The sequence below is a fragment of the Sarcophilus harrisii genome, chromosome 2 (assembly GCF_902635505.1).
Source record: "Sarcophilus harrisii chromosome 2, mSarHar1.11, whole genome shotgun sequence".
Lineage (NCBI taxonomy): Eukaryota > Metazoa > Chordata > Mammalia > Dasyuromorphia > Dasyuridae > Sarcophilus > Sarcophilus harrisii.
Genome location: NC_045427.1, coordinates 556,855,473 through 556,870,784, shown reverse-complemented (window position 1 = coordinate 556,870,784; position 15,312 = coordinate 556,855,473). Strand labels below are relative to the sequence as shown.

At 34.3% G+C, this 15,312-nt stretch overlaps 1 protein-coding gene across 2 annotated transcripts in view; it reads right to left on the bottom strand.

The window, feature by feature from the left end:
• Positions 1-127: 127 nt before the first annotated feature.
• SLF2 (SMC5-SMC6 complex localization factor 2) overlaps positions 128-15,312 on the bottom strand; it is a 54,568-nt gene continuing 39,383 nt past the window's right edge. Inside the window, exons 17-20 of one of the 2 annotated variants that reach the window (XM_031955710.1) lie at positions 11,035-11,109; positions 9,331-9,417; positions 8,248-8,316; positions 128-4,842 (exon numbers count right to left, since the gene is read on the bottom strand). In XM_031955710.1, coding sequence (XP_031811570.1) covers positions 4,834-4,842; positions 8,248-8,316; positions 9,331-9,417; positions 11,035-11,109 — 240 coding nt within the window. In that variant the 3' untranslated portion in view covers positions 128-4,833. The other variant, XM_031955709.1, reaches the window with a different exon arrangement.

The following is a 15,312-nucleotide window of genomic DNA, read 5'->3' as shown; positions in this document are numbered from 1 at the left end:
GGCTGCCACAAACATTCGTCCACATACAGGTTCCTTTCCCTTCTTTAAGATCTCTTTGGGATATAAGCCCAATAGTAACACTGCTGGATCAAAGGGTATGCACAATTTGATAACTTTTTGAGCATAGTTCTAAATTGCTCTCCAGAATGGTTGGATGTATTCACAATAAGGACCCCACTTTAAACCCAAATCACTCTGGTTCACTGATTGGCCAAGAAAAGATTCCCGGCCAAGTCCCACTTAATGCTTGGTTCCCAAATGGCTCGGAATGAATGTAAATACCAAATTGTTTCTTGGTGGGCCAGAAACCCCAAAATCTTCTCCTATCAAATTCACTTTCTTTTCAAATTAGGTAAAAGGCCATTCTTTGCCTCATTTCTTATCTTGCCTTCTGAGATGGTTGCCTCAAACTGAAACCTATTGAAGACCACAGCTTAAAAAGGCCAAGGTCTCCCATTGCATCCAGGGCCATCTCCTGATCATCTTATAGATGTTCAGATTTGTATCTGGCCCACAAGCAACTCTTGCACAGTTCTCTCTCACTTAAATGCAGTTCACTTACATGTCATATCACCTCCCTGATGTCATGGTCCTCTAGGAGAATGAACAACAGCTACTCAATTTGGCTTAGATGCAGTGTAACTACTGACTAATCCTTGTGGAGAGAATACAGGGTTTTGCAATCTGAGGACTTGGGTTTGGCATCCTGTTTCTGGATCTTTCCACTAGGGAAATCTTAAGCAAATCACCCAATTTCTGCATCAGTGAATGAACGAGGGGGTTGAATTAGAAATACCATAATTTCCTCTCTTCTACTTTTTAAACTGTTTTCATTAGTTACTGAACCTCTAGACTCCACCCTCTTCCCCGTCCTTGTTACTTTGTGCACTAACTATCCTAATTTTCACAAAACCAGAAATATCTCCTCCCTGGACAATGTGTCCTCCAAAAAAAGCTGCTATGACACATCCAACCTTTGAAGGTCTAATGAAGGGGCAATAGACACCAAGGCAGTCCGCTTTTTGGTTGGCTCTGATTGCTAAGTAATTCTTCCGGGCTAAATCTGCCTCTCTTGCAATTTTTCTCATGTGAGTTCAATTTCCTGGGGCAAGGAACAGAATAAAGTTTACTCCTCTTGAATGATAGCCCTTCGAATACTTTTAAGATCACATTCCTGATGTTTTCTCTTTTCCAGATTCATGAGTTCATCTGTAGATCTAAGCCTACCAACCTTTGGTAAGAAAAAGGACTTGAACACTTCCCATTCCCCTGGAAGACTTACTAAAAAATTCTCCCATTTAATAAATTATGCCTTTAAAAAAACATTTCCAAATATATCACCCCACAATCCTCCTCGGTAATAAAAATGTGTAATTACCCAATATATCTCAGCATTGTATTGTTTTGAGGTGGGGAAGGCAGAGCTGAAGATGATGACAAGTCTGTTCCTAGACACATAAAGGAAATGCTACTTCTCTGGATAAACCACAAGCACAGATATCTAATCCTTAGCAAAACCTGTAGATTCCTAAAAAAGAAAGAGACGGACACTCCAGGATGAGCAGAAGCAAAATAGAAATGAAAACGGGCTGGATTGGGCATGATTAAATGGAGGGCCATGGTAAACAGGAAATGAAAATATATTTTGGATAGGAAGTAGGGGGAGGTTACTTCAGCCTTTTTCCTTTTCTTTTTATAATTTAGGGAAATCTGCTTTATTCACTAATGAATATTTCTCTAGTTATATTGGGTTTGCTACTAAGGTAGATTAAGACCTATTACTGTATTTGATTACAAAACCAAGCTTGATCACTAGATAGGAAATAGTTATTAAAAACAACTTCCTCCAAAAAGCTTCCCTTGATTGCTACACTTTCCTTAGATTATTTCTCTACCAAATCCTTTTAATATATTGTCTCTATCTCTTGAGATGGGAAACACTCTGTAGTCATAACTCAGAAAGACTGAGCTCTAGTCTTAATTGTGCAAATGAATCAGTTAATGCCTTTGGATTTCTTCCCTCCTCTATAAAATGGGGAAAATACCTGACATTTCTACAGTACTGTACAAATAGTCCAAGTGCTTTTCTCACATTAAGCCTGGAAGGTGGGAAGTGACAGTACTTATACTGTTCCCATTTTACAAACAGAAAATTTCAGGGAAATTAAGTAAAACGTCAAATTATACGATAAATTATCTGAGCCAGAATTTAAATCAGGTGTTCTTCTTCCACTACACCAACTCAGGAGTTACTTGGATCACATGAAAAGGCTTTGAAAATACTATGTAAGCAATCAAACATTTTGAAAGTGAGGCTGTGTTAAATAACTTGTGCTTTCTCACTTTTAAGCCATTTTCTCACTTTTAAGCCATTTTCCACTTCATTTAGGTTCTGTCTTCTTCAAGAGCACTTTGAAAGTTAAGAAGCTGCCTTCTCCTTAGTCCTAACTCTTCTTTGTACGTTATTAATCACTTTGCTCTGATCCCATTTCCCCTATTCTCCCAGGGTGAGAATGTGAACTTCTCCTGAAACTCTCCTAGTGATACTCTAGGGTGGAAAAAGGGATGCCAAGGGTTTGTGAGACAACTTCTCATTTCTAGATGTATTTTCCTTTAATGTTTCCCAAGCACTTTTACTTTTGAGCTGTCAACAAGAAACCACAAGATTTTAACATCTTTTGCTACTGTTGAGTTTAAGTGCCTCCTTGTGGAGACAATCTTGATTACAATATTCTCAGACTTGTCATTCTGCAAGTTTTGCTTATGAGTTTCTAGGTCTAATTAGTCTATTCAAATTCAATTTCAAGTTTGTCTCTGCTTTTTAATCTGAGTTCAGGCCCATTTTCATGGGGCTCACTGTCAATAGCCATTTCTTGCTCTCCTTCTAATCAGATAATATATAATTTCTCTTAACTGAAGATTTATCTGGGTAGCCTGCCCCTAAATTCCTGATTGCTACAGTATTGAAACACATTACAGTTTTAGTAGAAATGATATGTGAGATTTGGAACCAGTAAAGTTCATATAACAACAAACCTGCAGTTCCATGGTATCCTCCTTTTAAGCCATCCCTCTAACTTGTCTTTGGGAAGTGTGTTTTGATTAACATGTAGTAGATATCTTCAAATTCAGACACACCCACTGTCAGAGCTGTGAAAGGTGTGAAGAGTATTTTTCAGGGCTGATCTCCCCAGCTCCTAACTATTAACTCCTACCATTAAATTTTATTACACAATCAGAAGGAAAAAAAAAACCTTATACTTGGACACAACAATCTACTTTAATAGCACACTGAGGTTTCTGGTAATCACATCTGGAACTTTGTGAAGAAACTTCTCTCAATGAGAGGATGCTGATAGTTTTCCTGTCAACTTCTTGTTAAACAGCTAATACTAATGTAGTAAAAGGCTACTGGAATTCTAATGCCAATGTCTTCTACACCCCAAAATATCTCTTTTCCTGATAATCTTGGTCACACAGTGGCCTAGGGGAGATAATCAAGCACAGTGGTTGGATAAAGACAGGATAAAAAAAAAAAAAAGTGACAATGTCTGAGGACATTTTCCCTTGGGAATTACTAGAAACTAGATTACAGTATATGGAAAAAGACAAAAATGCAAATGCTACCAAAATAATATTTTAAATTGTATTTGCAATTCATCTTCCCGAGATCTGGAAAAAACATTATTCCAACACATGGCATAACATGGTCAAGAACTGAATAACTTAAAGCAAAAGTTGGGGGGCAATGTATGATAATAGGATGAATGCATAAAATTACAAACAGATGCGCACGAGCACATGCTAACGCGCGCGCGCACACACACACACACACACACACACACACACAAGTTTAGGAGGTACAGAAGCATTACCATTAAACATTAGAAGCTCAAACTGAAACAAATGAAGCTTTTAATATCAAGTAACATACTCGAAGTATTTTAAACACTGTGCAATGCAAAAACTTCTTACTAAAAAAGTTTTATTCTTTCTGGATGCCCTTCTGGACAGCTTAACTATTGACCAAATAAAGTTAAAGAGGCAGAGCACAATGAGAAAGAAAACTGATGATAAATAAAAACAACTCTACTTACTAGCTATATCTAATTTGCCATCTGAGATGACTCCACATTTAGAGATATAAAACCAGAAACCTAAGAGGACTCCCCAAACATTCCTGATTCACTGGCATAGCCACATGTAAATGGTTATTTTCTTGTCATTAAGGATTTTTGTACTTTAAAAAAAGAAAATCAGCTTCTTTCCTTTAATTCCATGAATAATTTCAAATCCCAATGAAAATCCTATCTTCTAAGGAAAGCCTTTTTAAATACCTCTTAATTATTAATTTATGTATGTACTATTAATCCTGTTTCTCATTTGTTCACAGAACTATTTGCTTGTTGTCTCCTTTTCCTCCTCATACTATGAGCTCCTCAAGGGTCACGACTGTTCTCTCCATCAACTACATTTATATTATTTATAATGACGTAAGCTTCAATTCAATTTGAACATCCATCAGAAGCAGTAAAGATGTGCAAGCATTGTGCTAGCCACTGACCTTTGGGCTCTTATCAATAATTAATATCAATTCAGTTACCATTTTCTACCTGACCTCTGGGGGTTGACCTGCAAATCAAACTTAAAACATCTTTCCTGTTACTGAAATGGTAACAACAAGTAAAAACTTCCTAATACATCCCAACCTCTCACCTTGTGTTTTCTGACAGCTTCTCCTCAGCCATCAGGAGCCAATATACAAATGCCAATGATGCTAAATGAGTTTTTCCACAAAGATATATTCATTAATATGATCTCAGCAAGAGGAAGTTATATTTTCTATTAAGTACAACAACAAAAAATCAGTTAGAAAGTCAGTTACATATAAGCAAAAACAATTTTTTTAAAAAATAAATATCTTTATTTTCTCTTTTCAATATGGACAGTAACTTCAGCTTACTTAGGAAATTAAATAGACAGTACAGTTCCTGGCATGGTTAATCTTGCTAAACAACATTAACTGGGGCAAATTTTGTTTACAAAGATTAAAAAAGCTGCTGGTTTTACAATTAGTATTTCTTTGGGAGGATTTGCCTTAGAAACAAAACTCGGAGCCTAAGATTCCAGTATTACTGTTATATTCCTGCACTTCAGCAAATTCTAATTCTTTGCAAAATCATAGCATTATTTTGGGACCTCTGGCCACCAAACATCAGGGGCAGGAGCTGATGGACTTCTGAATTGGTTTTTTGTATTACCCTACCTTATGCATTCTTCAGACTGTCAATTTTTGCCTGTGTGTGTTAAGATGGATTTTGCAAAGAATCAGTAAAGGACCATTTGTATTAAAACAGGATCCAAAACTTTCAGTAGTAAGACTCCTATGTACATACTAATATACTATTATTATGACCTATAGAATGAAGTCAAGCTGCCCATTTTAGAAATATGACCTTCAATCATTTTCCTGTTTTTTTCTTTTTTTTTAATAACCTATGCATCAATTCTTCCATGACAGATGTTGAAGCAAAAAAAATTTTATTTTTATGAAAATTTTTAAATAAAAGTTTACCAAAGTGGTTAAAAAGTCATAGTTCTAGCAGTTTGTGTACTTTAATCTGCAGTAAAAAAAAAGTGCTATTAAAATATATACATACATCTAAATAATCCATCTTTCCCTCCTTAACCAATCCAATCCAGTCCCTTTAAAGCACATGATAAGAAACTATTTACATGCTCTAATTACACAAAATCAAATATATTTCATACCTAGCAATTTGTACACTTTATACAATGGTCAGTGAGAAAAATATGAACACATAAAATTGCAAATAAAATATCAAAAGAGAATGATATCTATATTTAGACATATATCCTGCAGCAATGAGCCTTTACCCTTTTCTAAATAAATCTTTTCATTTCCCCCCTAAAAACAGGCATTTTATAATAAAACCTTGACGAGGTAGGAAGAGAGATTTAAAAAAAAGGATACTTGCCAGTGGACTTTAATAGGGAGTGAGAGAGAAGGGGGAGGGGCAGGAGGGAGAAAGAGGGAGAGACAAAGAGGGAGGGAGGGATGGGAAGGGATAGTGAGAGAGAGTGTGTGTGCATGCGTAAAATGAGGGGGACTGAAGACAACATATTGGTTTGACTCCTGAATGAAGAAGCAGCATTTTGTTCTACAAAGAAGGTTGAATTTAGACCAGGGCACAGAAATGTGAATTGCCCCAATACCCGAGTCAATTAAACCACCCAATTTTTCAATGGTAATTCTCACAGAAAATGTTTTTTCCCCCCATGCATTCATTTGTGGTGACCAAATGTTTAAAAAAAAAAAAAAAAAAAAAAAAAAAAAAGAAACTTTGCAAAGAAAAAAAAAATGTTGTCTCCGTAAATTTTTTGTTTGAATTATTCTGTTTCACTAGAGTCACTTAGAATATAGTGCAAACATTTAGGGGGCATTCAATTTTAAGAAATACACAAAAATAGACACTGATTAAAAAAAAAAAAGCCTTTTAGTTAAACTAAGAGTGTCAATAGTTCATTACTATCAAAGGCCTTTTGGCTCACCAGAACATTAATAGAAACGTTAACCAAAGGCTAGCAAACAAGTGTTTTAAACATAAAGAGAAGTTTGTGATTTTCAAGTGGAATGAATTGTTCTCAAGCCCACATAACCTATAAATGATTACAATCTAGGGGTGTACAAAGGGACAGCAACATACATGACCTTGGCAAATCTGTCCATATTTTCAACACTTCAATACAGGAAACTTGACAACACATAACAAATCAGTGATTTGATGAAAAAAAAATTTTAAAGTACATTCATACATAACACACTATAATATCAGATATGTGGGAACCAATTCCTAGTTTTAGTATCTCCTGTAAAGGGACCAGACAATCCCCATTTAAGGTTCATAATTTACATTCTCTTGTAGAGTCCAGATACAAATGGCATATTACTTGTCTGTCTCCCCATGCAAATGTTTCTATATAAGTCTATAATCTACATTTTCCACATTTTCAGGAAAAGTTCTTGTCCTGTTCAATTTCTCTTGGGACAACATTTTAGCTATTTCAATTATGAATCTGGTACCCAGAAGTCATGCAGTTTTCCCTAAAAAGAAATGGGAAGTTGAGAGAAGGAAAGCTTTGTCAGATTAAGCAAATTAAGTGCTTTGAAGATAAAGATGAATGCATTAAGTGTGGTTTTATACTGCCTCCTTACAACTTTAGAGTAATTGGTGTCCATACTCAAGTTGTGGTAAGTCTAATAATGGAGGTACATGCTATGAACACTTTGTTTTACTTGGCACCATAATATACAAAGAAGCACATTAAGTACATTAAGAAAATGCTAAGTGGATTAACATGAATCTTTGGAAATAAATTCTTATCTGTATTAATGCTATTTTAGTATATGTACTGTTGATCTTAAAAGAAAGAAAAAAAAAAACTATTAGAAGTTAAAAAGTTGGCAACTAGATTGCACAGTGAATAGAGTACTGGTCCTGGAGTCAGGAAGACATGAGTTCAAACTAGCCTTAGACACTTCAAACTAAATATCTCTCTGACACTGTCACTTGACCCCACTTGCCATGTCAAAAGAAAAAAACTTAGAAAGTGAAAAAGCAGTAAAACATTTTGCCACTTTTCTTATGAGAATACTGGTTAGATATACAAAGGCTTTTCTCTACAAGGAAATGCATGCCTTGTTAGGTCATCTAATTAATAACAGCAGCAATATTAAAAGCATCTACATATCAGATAGTATGAGCTCACTTTTCCTTTGTCTTTATCTCTGAAGATTCCCTTTAGTGTTCTTACAATTTCAATATAATTTAGGTGTACCCAGATAATCTCATCAGACAATTAGACATTAAGCAATTATGGCAAGGCTTCCTTAAACAGAACTTACAACAAAATGCTTAAGTATGATCTTTATTTAAAAAAAAAAAAAAAAAAAAAAAAAATCCTTTCAGTGAAATGCAATTTAAATGCACCTGCTTTTTAATACCCATTATATGTATTTTCAGCAACGTAATTTTAAAGTATTCCCTTATGTACTATTCCCTCCCCCCCCCCACCAAAAAGCAAAAAACCCTGGTACAGCAAATCATCATTTAAGTAATAAGCTATAACAAAGCATAATATAAGCAACATATTACATACATTTATATTCAAAGCACACAAAGTATTCAGCATTAAGAAAAAAGGAATCACATGTTGAAACGTTACCTGAATAGGCTGAGAATTATGGATCATGTCTTGCCATTTTCCCTGGATGATGGCAACTAAATCTACTACCTTTAAAATAAAAACAAAAAACTCATTTTAATATATACCCTTGCTTATAAGCCCAATTTGGATGATCTTCCAGGCTGCCCCAGCTCCAGCTTAAAAAGGTTCAGGTTCTTTCTAGTACTAAAAGCAATCTAAATACTGTTTTTTTTCCTCTCCATATTGAAAATGTACATGTTTGATCAGTCTCTGTGCAGATCACTGTACCAGAGTGAAAATGATACATTCTTTTAAATCCTCATACAAATATTGTTAATCAGCAACTGACTTCTAGGAAAAGTTTTAAACTACTTATACAAGGTTAATGTAAGTCTACTTTTTGTAGTTGTCTTTCAGTTCAGGAATGGGACTTTTTTTGGCATCTGGAATTCAGTAGATTCAATTTCACTTAAATAAGTTGCTACTTTCCTTTAACTTACTTAAGAGAAAGCATGAAACTTCCATTTCAACAAGACTATCCTCTGAAGCAATTCCCTAGACCACTTCTGTCACTCTCCACCCTGAGTAAATAAAAGAGAGGCTTCTGGCACCAACTTGGACTCAGACTCTCCACTTCAAAAAAGCCGCTGGGTGGTCCTCTTTGAATCTGTCTGTCAACAACAATCACAAGGTTCTACGGACCAGTAACTCTAGTAAGTGTTCAAAAGAATGTATTTCTGAAACCAGGGCTTTCTATTCTAGTACTAAGAACTATTTCCAACAGATATTTGAAAATCTGTAACTTAATACAAAAATTCACATCTGTTACTAAGCTATTTCAAGTAATAAAATAAAACTGTACTAGATTCAAGTAAATCATTTTAATTTTAATTTAGGATGGGAAAGTTATACATATAATACACATTATCACATTATTTCAGACTATCCAAAATACAAAAACAACAAAATATTAAGTTCAAGTTGCCACTAAACATGGATTTGAGATTCAAGAATATGCCTTAAGTTTTTAATGAACATAAACACATATTTTTAAAGTAAAGTGTCCTTTATCATTTAGTAAGAAAGAACATTTACATTTACCTTTGTCCTATGAAAAAACCTTGCGTCTTCTTTGATATAACACTTTATATGCTTCTCCAGAGAACCACAGAGTTTCAGCAAATATTTCTACATGAAACGAAGAAAAGGGATTTAAAACAAGTTAACTATGAAGCATTATAAACTATCCAAAAATGCAAAGTTCAGAGTCAGCCAAACCAACTGATAATCATTTCCAAATCTATCATCCCTTAGTTTTCAATTTCTAATGTTAATCAGCCAAAACAATCATATCCAAACTCTGTTCTATCAGTGAAAGCAGTGACTTCCAAGACAATAGGGCTATTATGGTTTCTTGCTAGTTAAAATAGAAAAATGGCCAAAAAATAAAAGTAATAATTCTAAATAGCTCTTATCCATGGGGGTATTAATGAAAAGTAGATCTAGAGCTCAGGGTGGGTGCTGAATTCCTTAGAAATATGAGAAGTATTTTAGCCCATTCTCTAAGGAATATTCAAGCTTCAATAGACAACCTGTTTTCCTCCAGAAACAAAACAAGCTTTTATTGATAAAAGACCTATCATACTGAATTCCTTGGGAAATTAACTTTAGCTTCTAAGTTGAATTTTTTAAAAAAGAATTTAATAGTGCATGCAAACTTATTAAAGACTAATGATTAAATTATAATGTTCATCATGCCTAAGTCAGAAAAGTAAAGAGATTGAAGTTTACCAAGCTACTATGGACACATTTATTTTTGTGAACATCAATAGCATTTATAAAAGGGTAAAGTATTTCAACTAGACTCAGACTTTAGTCAAAATTTATGAACACCCTATTTCCTTGACAGGAAAATACTGAGTTAAATTTTAGTGTTAAGGAATATTAGCATGTACTAACAACAAGATACTAATTACGAGAAAGTAACTGTTATAGAACGGATTTTCTCATAAGATTACTTGACCAGTTGCTGTTTTGTGCCCAATTCTAAAACTGGGGCTCTAAAACCTTTTTTAAGTCATGGAATCTTTTGGAAGTCATGTTAAGATCCCTTCTCAAAAAAAAAAAGAAAATTTTTTTTAAAACCGTATCAGGTTTTTTTTCCTACTCTTTTCATCTGGTTTTTCTTGTGCAACATGAAGAATTTGGAAATATTTAGAAGAACTGCATGTTTAACCTATCTTGGATTTCTTGAAATGGGGGGTGGAGGAGAAGGAGAGAGAAGAATTTAGAACATGAGGTTTTGTAAAAGTGAATGTTAAAAACTGTTTTTGCACGTATTTGAGGGAAAAAAATTTGATCATTTTCGGTTTAGTTTTTTTTTTTAAACTCTGAACAAATTACACATTTCCCCCGTCTATTTATTTTTAAAAATGAAATTTTATTCCCCTCCCAATTATATGTAAAACTACTTTTAAACAAACATTTAAAGAAATTTGAGTTTCAAATTTTCTCTCCTTCTTTCATCTTTTCCCTCCAAAAGACAGCAAGCAATTTGCTATAGATTACACATATTCAAACTTAAAATGTTTTTAAATGCATAAAATTAAAAAATGTAAGATTATAAGAGAAAGCAATTATATCAAAATTGTTTTGTTTTTGTTTTGTTTTTAATTTTATTTACTCCAGGTTAAAAACATGCTCCAAAGCCAAGTCAAATCAAGTTAACTTTTGGTAAGTTTTTCTACATGCAAAATGAATACAATTATCCTTATAAAAACTACATTACAAATAAAGATTCCTTACCCTTCGTTGAAAAGGGAAAGAATAGGCACTGACTTCATTGACTAAGTGCAGAAGCACATAAGTCAGGTAATATACCTAGAAAAGATTAAATATAAAATAATTAGTGCTTTCTAGTCCAGGGGGGGAAAAAAAAAGAAAAAAAGGTCACATTTAGTCTGCCAGACCAAAATGTTACTTTTATAATGGAATAATGTTGGAATCCTTACAAAGTGTTAAGTCATCAGAGTTGACAGAGACAATAATTATCTAATTTAGCATGGTTCAGTATGATTGATCTGATCCTCCGAGGAGATGTTATGGGCCAGAACTTGAAACAAGGTACTAAGTAGAACTGATAGAAACAATGCTTGTGTTCACACCTTTAGAGAGCTAAGCAAGAAGCTCTTAGGGTCAGAGAGCACTCTGGGAGGAAACCCATAATCCCACTCTGATCCCACAATCCCACTCTTGAAGAAGGAGCATAAATAGAGCTTCATTGAGCCAGTCAAGTCAGATCAGGAGAAGCCCTCAACCAGATTCATTCATCCCACCGTGGTGGCTAGCCTCCCCACTGAGACCAAGGCTGGTCAGAAAGGCTCTCCAGAAAGCTACAAGCCCCAGGCAAGGAAACAAGACAAAGAGGGAGCACTCTGGGAGATTGAGAGCCAGAAGCCCTCCTCGGAGGCAAGAGAGATTCATTCCATCTTCCACCTTTGTGCTGGCTGGAGGCTGAAGAAAGCAAAGGCAAAGGACAACTTTAAGAGCTCTTGGAACCAAGCAGAAAGATAAGCCTCTAAGAAAAACTAACCAGGCTATTTTGGAGGATGCAATAAAAGATCTGAACTTTTAACACCTGACTGCATTTGGGTGATTATTACTCGGAACTGATACTAGGGCTACCTCCAGAAAACCTACCCAAGAAACCTGCTCCCAGAGAGAACCTTCATATTATAAAAAAGAAGAGAACACCACAGAATAAAATGGAGAGAAACATAGATACACACAGACACCTGCTGTAGAGGACACTAAATGACACAATAAATTACTAACTCCTTGGCCTATCTACACAACAGGGAGCTCCAAGCCTGTATACGAGGAAGGTTATTTTGCCAGCTGTGTGATAGATGGAGTAGAGGGCAGAACAATTAGAAACTATTAGAATAGTCTATGTAAAAAGTGTTGAGGACCTGAACTAGGAAGGTGGCAGTGTGAGCAAAAAGAAGGAAACAGATCTGAGCGATACCATGGAAGATGAACTGACAAATAAGTACATGTGGAGAAACGTGGTCTTATCAAAAGAAATAAGGAATTCTGTAGGAAGACTAGGTTTATATATAGAAGATGAGTTCAGTTTCAGACTTTGATAAATTTAAATAAACAACAATCTAAGAAAAATAAATGCATAGGATACTTAAATCTACATTGTCAGAAGATTAAAAAATATAAGTAAACAGCCATCTTTTTCTGTTGTTTCTGCTAGGAAGTTGGGTTAAGTGACTTGCCTAGGATCACACAGTTTTAGTAAGTGTTAAGTGACTGAGGCTGAATATGCTAACTTCAAACTCATCAGGTCCATTTCTTGGCTTTTATTTTTTAGTCATACTGACTATATATTTCTAATCTCCTAAGCAAGAAACTTTGGAGTTGTCAATTAATTCTTTGCTTTCCATTACATATATTCAACCTATCAGATATTTTAATATGTTTTTCAGAATATTTGATTCATTCCTTCACTTTTCATTTCTACTACCACCATAGTTCAAGTACCCATGTTATATTCTTGCTACTAATTGCACAAGATAAATTGATTTTCTTACAGTAAGACTTTGATCATCATTCCTTTGCCCAATCTGTAATGGCTAAGTTTAGATTTCTACCAAGCTTTGATGCTTCTTCATAATCTTAACCTGCTCAATTCTATTTCCTACTACAATTCAACTTGTACTCACCACTTTAATTGTACCATTTAAAATTTGTCAAATTCTAGCATACAATCTATGCTCATTTGCCATTCTCACAATCCTTTTTAAAAAAATTATTATACATGTATATTGATTTTTTTAAAAAACATATTTCTATGAGTTTTGTTGGGAAAGAAAAAAAAAAAAAAGGACAAAAAGGAAAAACCATGAGAAAAAAAGCCAGAAGAAAAATAAAGGTGAAAATAATATGCTTCAATCTACATCCATTCTCCATAGTTCACTCTCTGGATGTAGATGTCATTTCCCATCCAAAATTGATTATTTCCGAGGAAAATCAAATTGTTAGTCTTAAAAATGAAAAGGGAGAATTCGCCACTAACGAAGAGGAAATTAGAGCAATAATTAGGAATTACTTTGCCCAACTTTATGCCTATAAATTTGACAACTTAAATGAAATGGAAGAATACCTTCAAAAATATAGCTTGCCCAGATTAACAGAGGAAGAAGTAAATATCGTAAACAGTCCCATCTCAGAAAAAGGAATAGAACAAGCTATTAACCAACTCCCTAAGAAAAAATCCCCAGACCAGATGGATTTACATGTGAATTCTACCAAACATTTAAAGAACAATTAACTCCTATGCCATATAAACTATTTGAAAAAATAGGGATTGAAGGAGTCCTACCAAACTCCTTTTAAGACACAGACATGGTACTGATACCTAAACCAGGTAGATCGAAAACAGAGAAAGAAAATTATAGACCAATCTCACTAATGAATATCAGTGCTAAAATCTTAAATAAAATATTAGCAAAAAGATTAAAGAAAATCATCCCCAGGATAATACACTATGACCAAGTAGAATTTATACCAGGAATGCAGGGCTGGTTCAATATTAGGAAAACTATTAGCATAATCGTCTATATCAATAACCAAACTAACAAAAACCATATGATCATCTCAATAGATGCAGAAAAAGCATTTGATAAAATCCAACATCCATTCCTAATAAAAACATTTGAGAGTATAGGAATAAATGGACTTTTCCTTAAAATAGTCAGGAGCATATATTTAAAACCGTCAGTAAGCATCATATGCAATGGGGAAAAACTGGAACCTTTCCCAGTAAGATCTGGAGTGAAGCAAGGTTGCCCACTATCACCATTATTATTCAATATTGTATTAGAAACAAAATTGATTATTTCCTTAGATTATTGAATAGCTGAGAAGAATCAAGTCTACACAGTTGATTATCACACAATTTTGTTGTTGTGTACAATGTTTTCCTGGTTCTGCTTGCTTCAGTCAGCATCAGTTCATGTAAATTTTTCCAGGTTTTTTTTTTTTTTTTTTTTGACATTTTTCTTCAGCCATGCACTCATTTTCCAATACTTTGCCACCATATAAAAGAATTGCTACAAATATTTATGCATATGTGGGTTCTTTTTCCTCTTTTATGATTTCTTTGGGATCCAGACTGAATAGTGGCACTATTGGATCAAAGGGCACAGAATCTTCCTCATATCTTTAATAATACTTTCCTCCTCTAGTCACAAATCCAATCATCCATTCTTTAAGTTATTCCAGCACCTAAGCACTCTTCCTTCATTCTTTCCTTTATCAAAATCCCATTATATTTATAATTACTAGTAAATAGTTTAACATTCAATTACAAGCTCATTTTATTTCTTCTTGCTTCCACAAGAGCTTTTCTTAAAGCAGTACTACAGCTACATAGAGAGATTTAGTGCTGGTGATAGTGGCTTCATATTTTGTTACAAAAAAATCTTACTCTAATACCTCACTTCATAACACAAAAGTATAGAACTTGTCTTCTTAAGTTGTCAATGGACCACAATCTCTGGCAGGTTCTGCCATGCTGGAATGACTTAAAGCACAATATTGACAATAGACCATGCCTGTTTTCCAAAGAATAGCATATAGAAGAATGGAGAATTTAAATCACCATGGTGATGAACTTCATGGCCATGGCAAAAACCCATGAATTAATGACAAACACAAAATGGCCCTCAGTCTTGGGTAGTGCCAGTCTGCTTCTAGCTGTGACAGTGATCAAAAGGCAGAAAAGGGGACAAGAAGATGCTAGGAATTTTGCTATTTTTATATAATCTATAAATTTTAACAGTACAGTGATTTTTATCTACTGTCCAAAAAATGTCTGCCAGAGGAACTAAATTGTATTTATCCTGAGATGATCTTAACTTAAAAGAACCAAGACAAAAGGAAATTGCAGCTAAATGGAAATATAGCTCACAAATTCTCCTTTAAAAAGGAAATAAGAGGCAACAGGAAACATCATTTCATGAGATAGACTTTGCTACAAGGCTCAAGATAAACAGGAAAAAATATCACAAT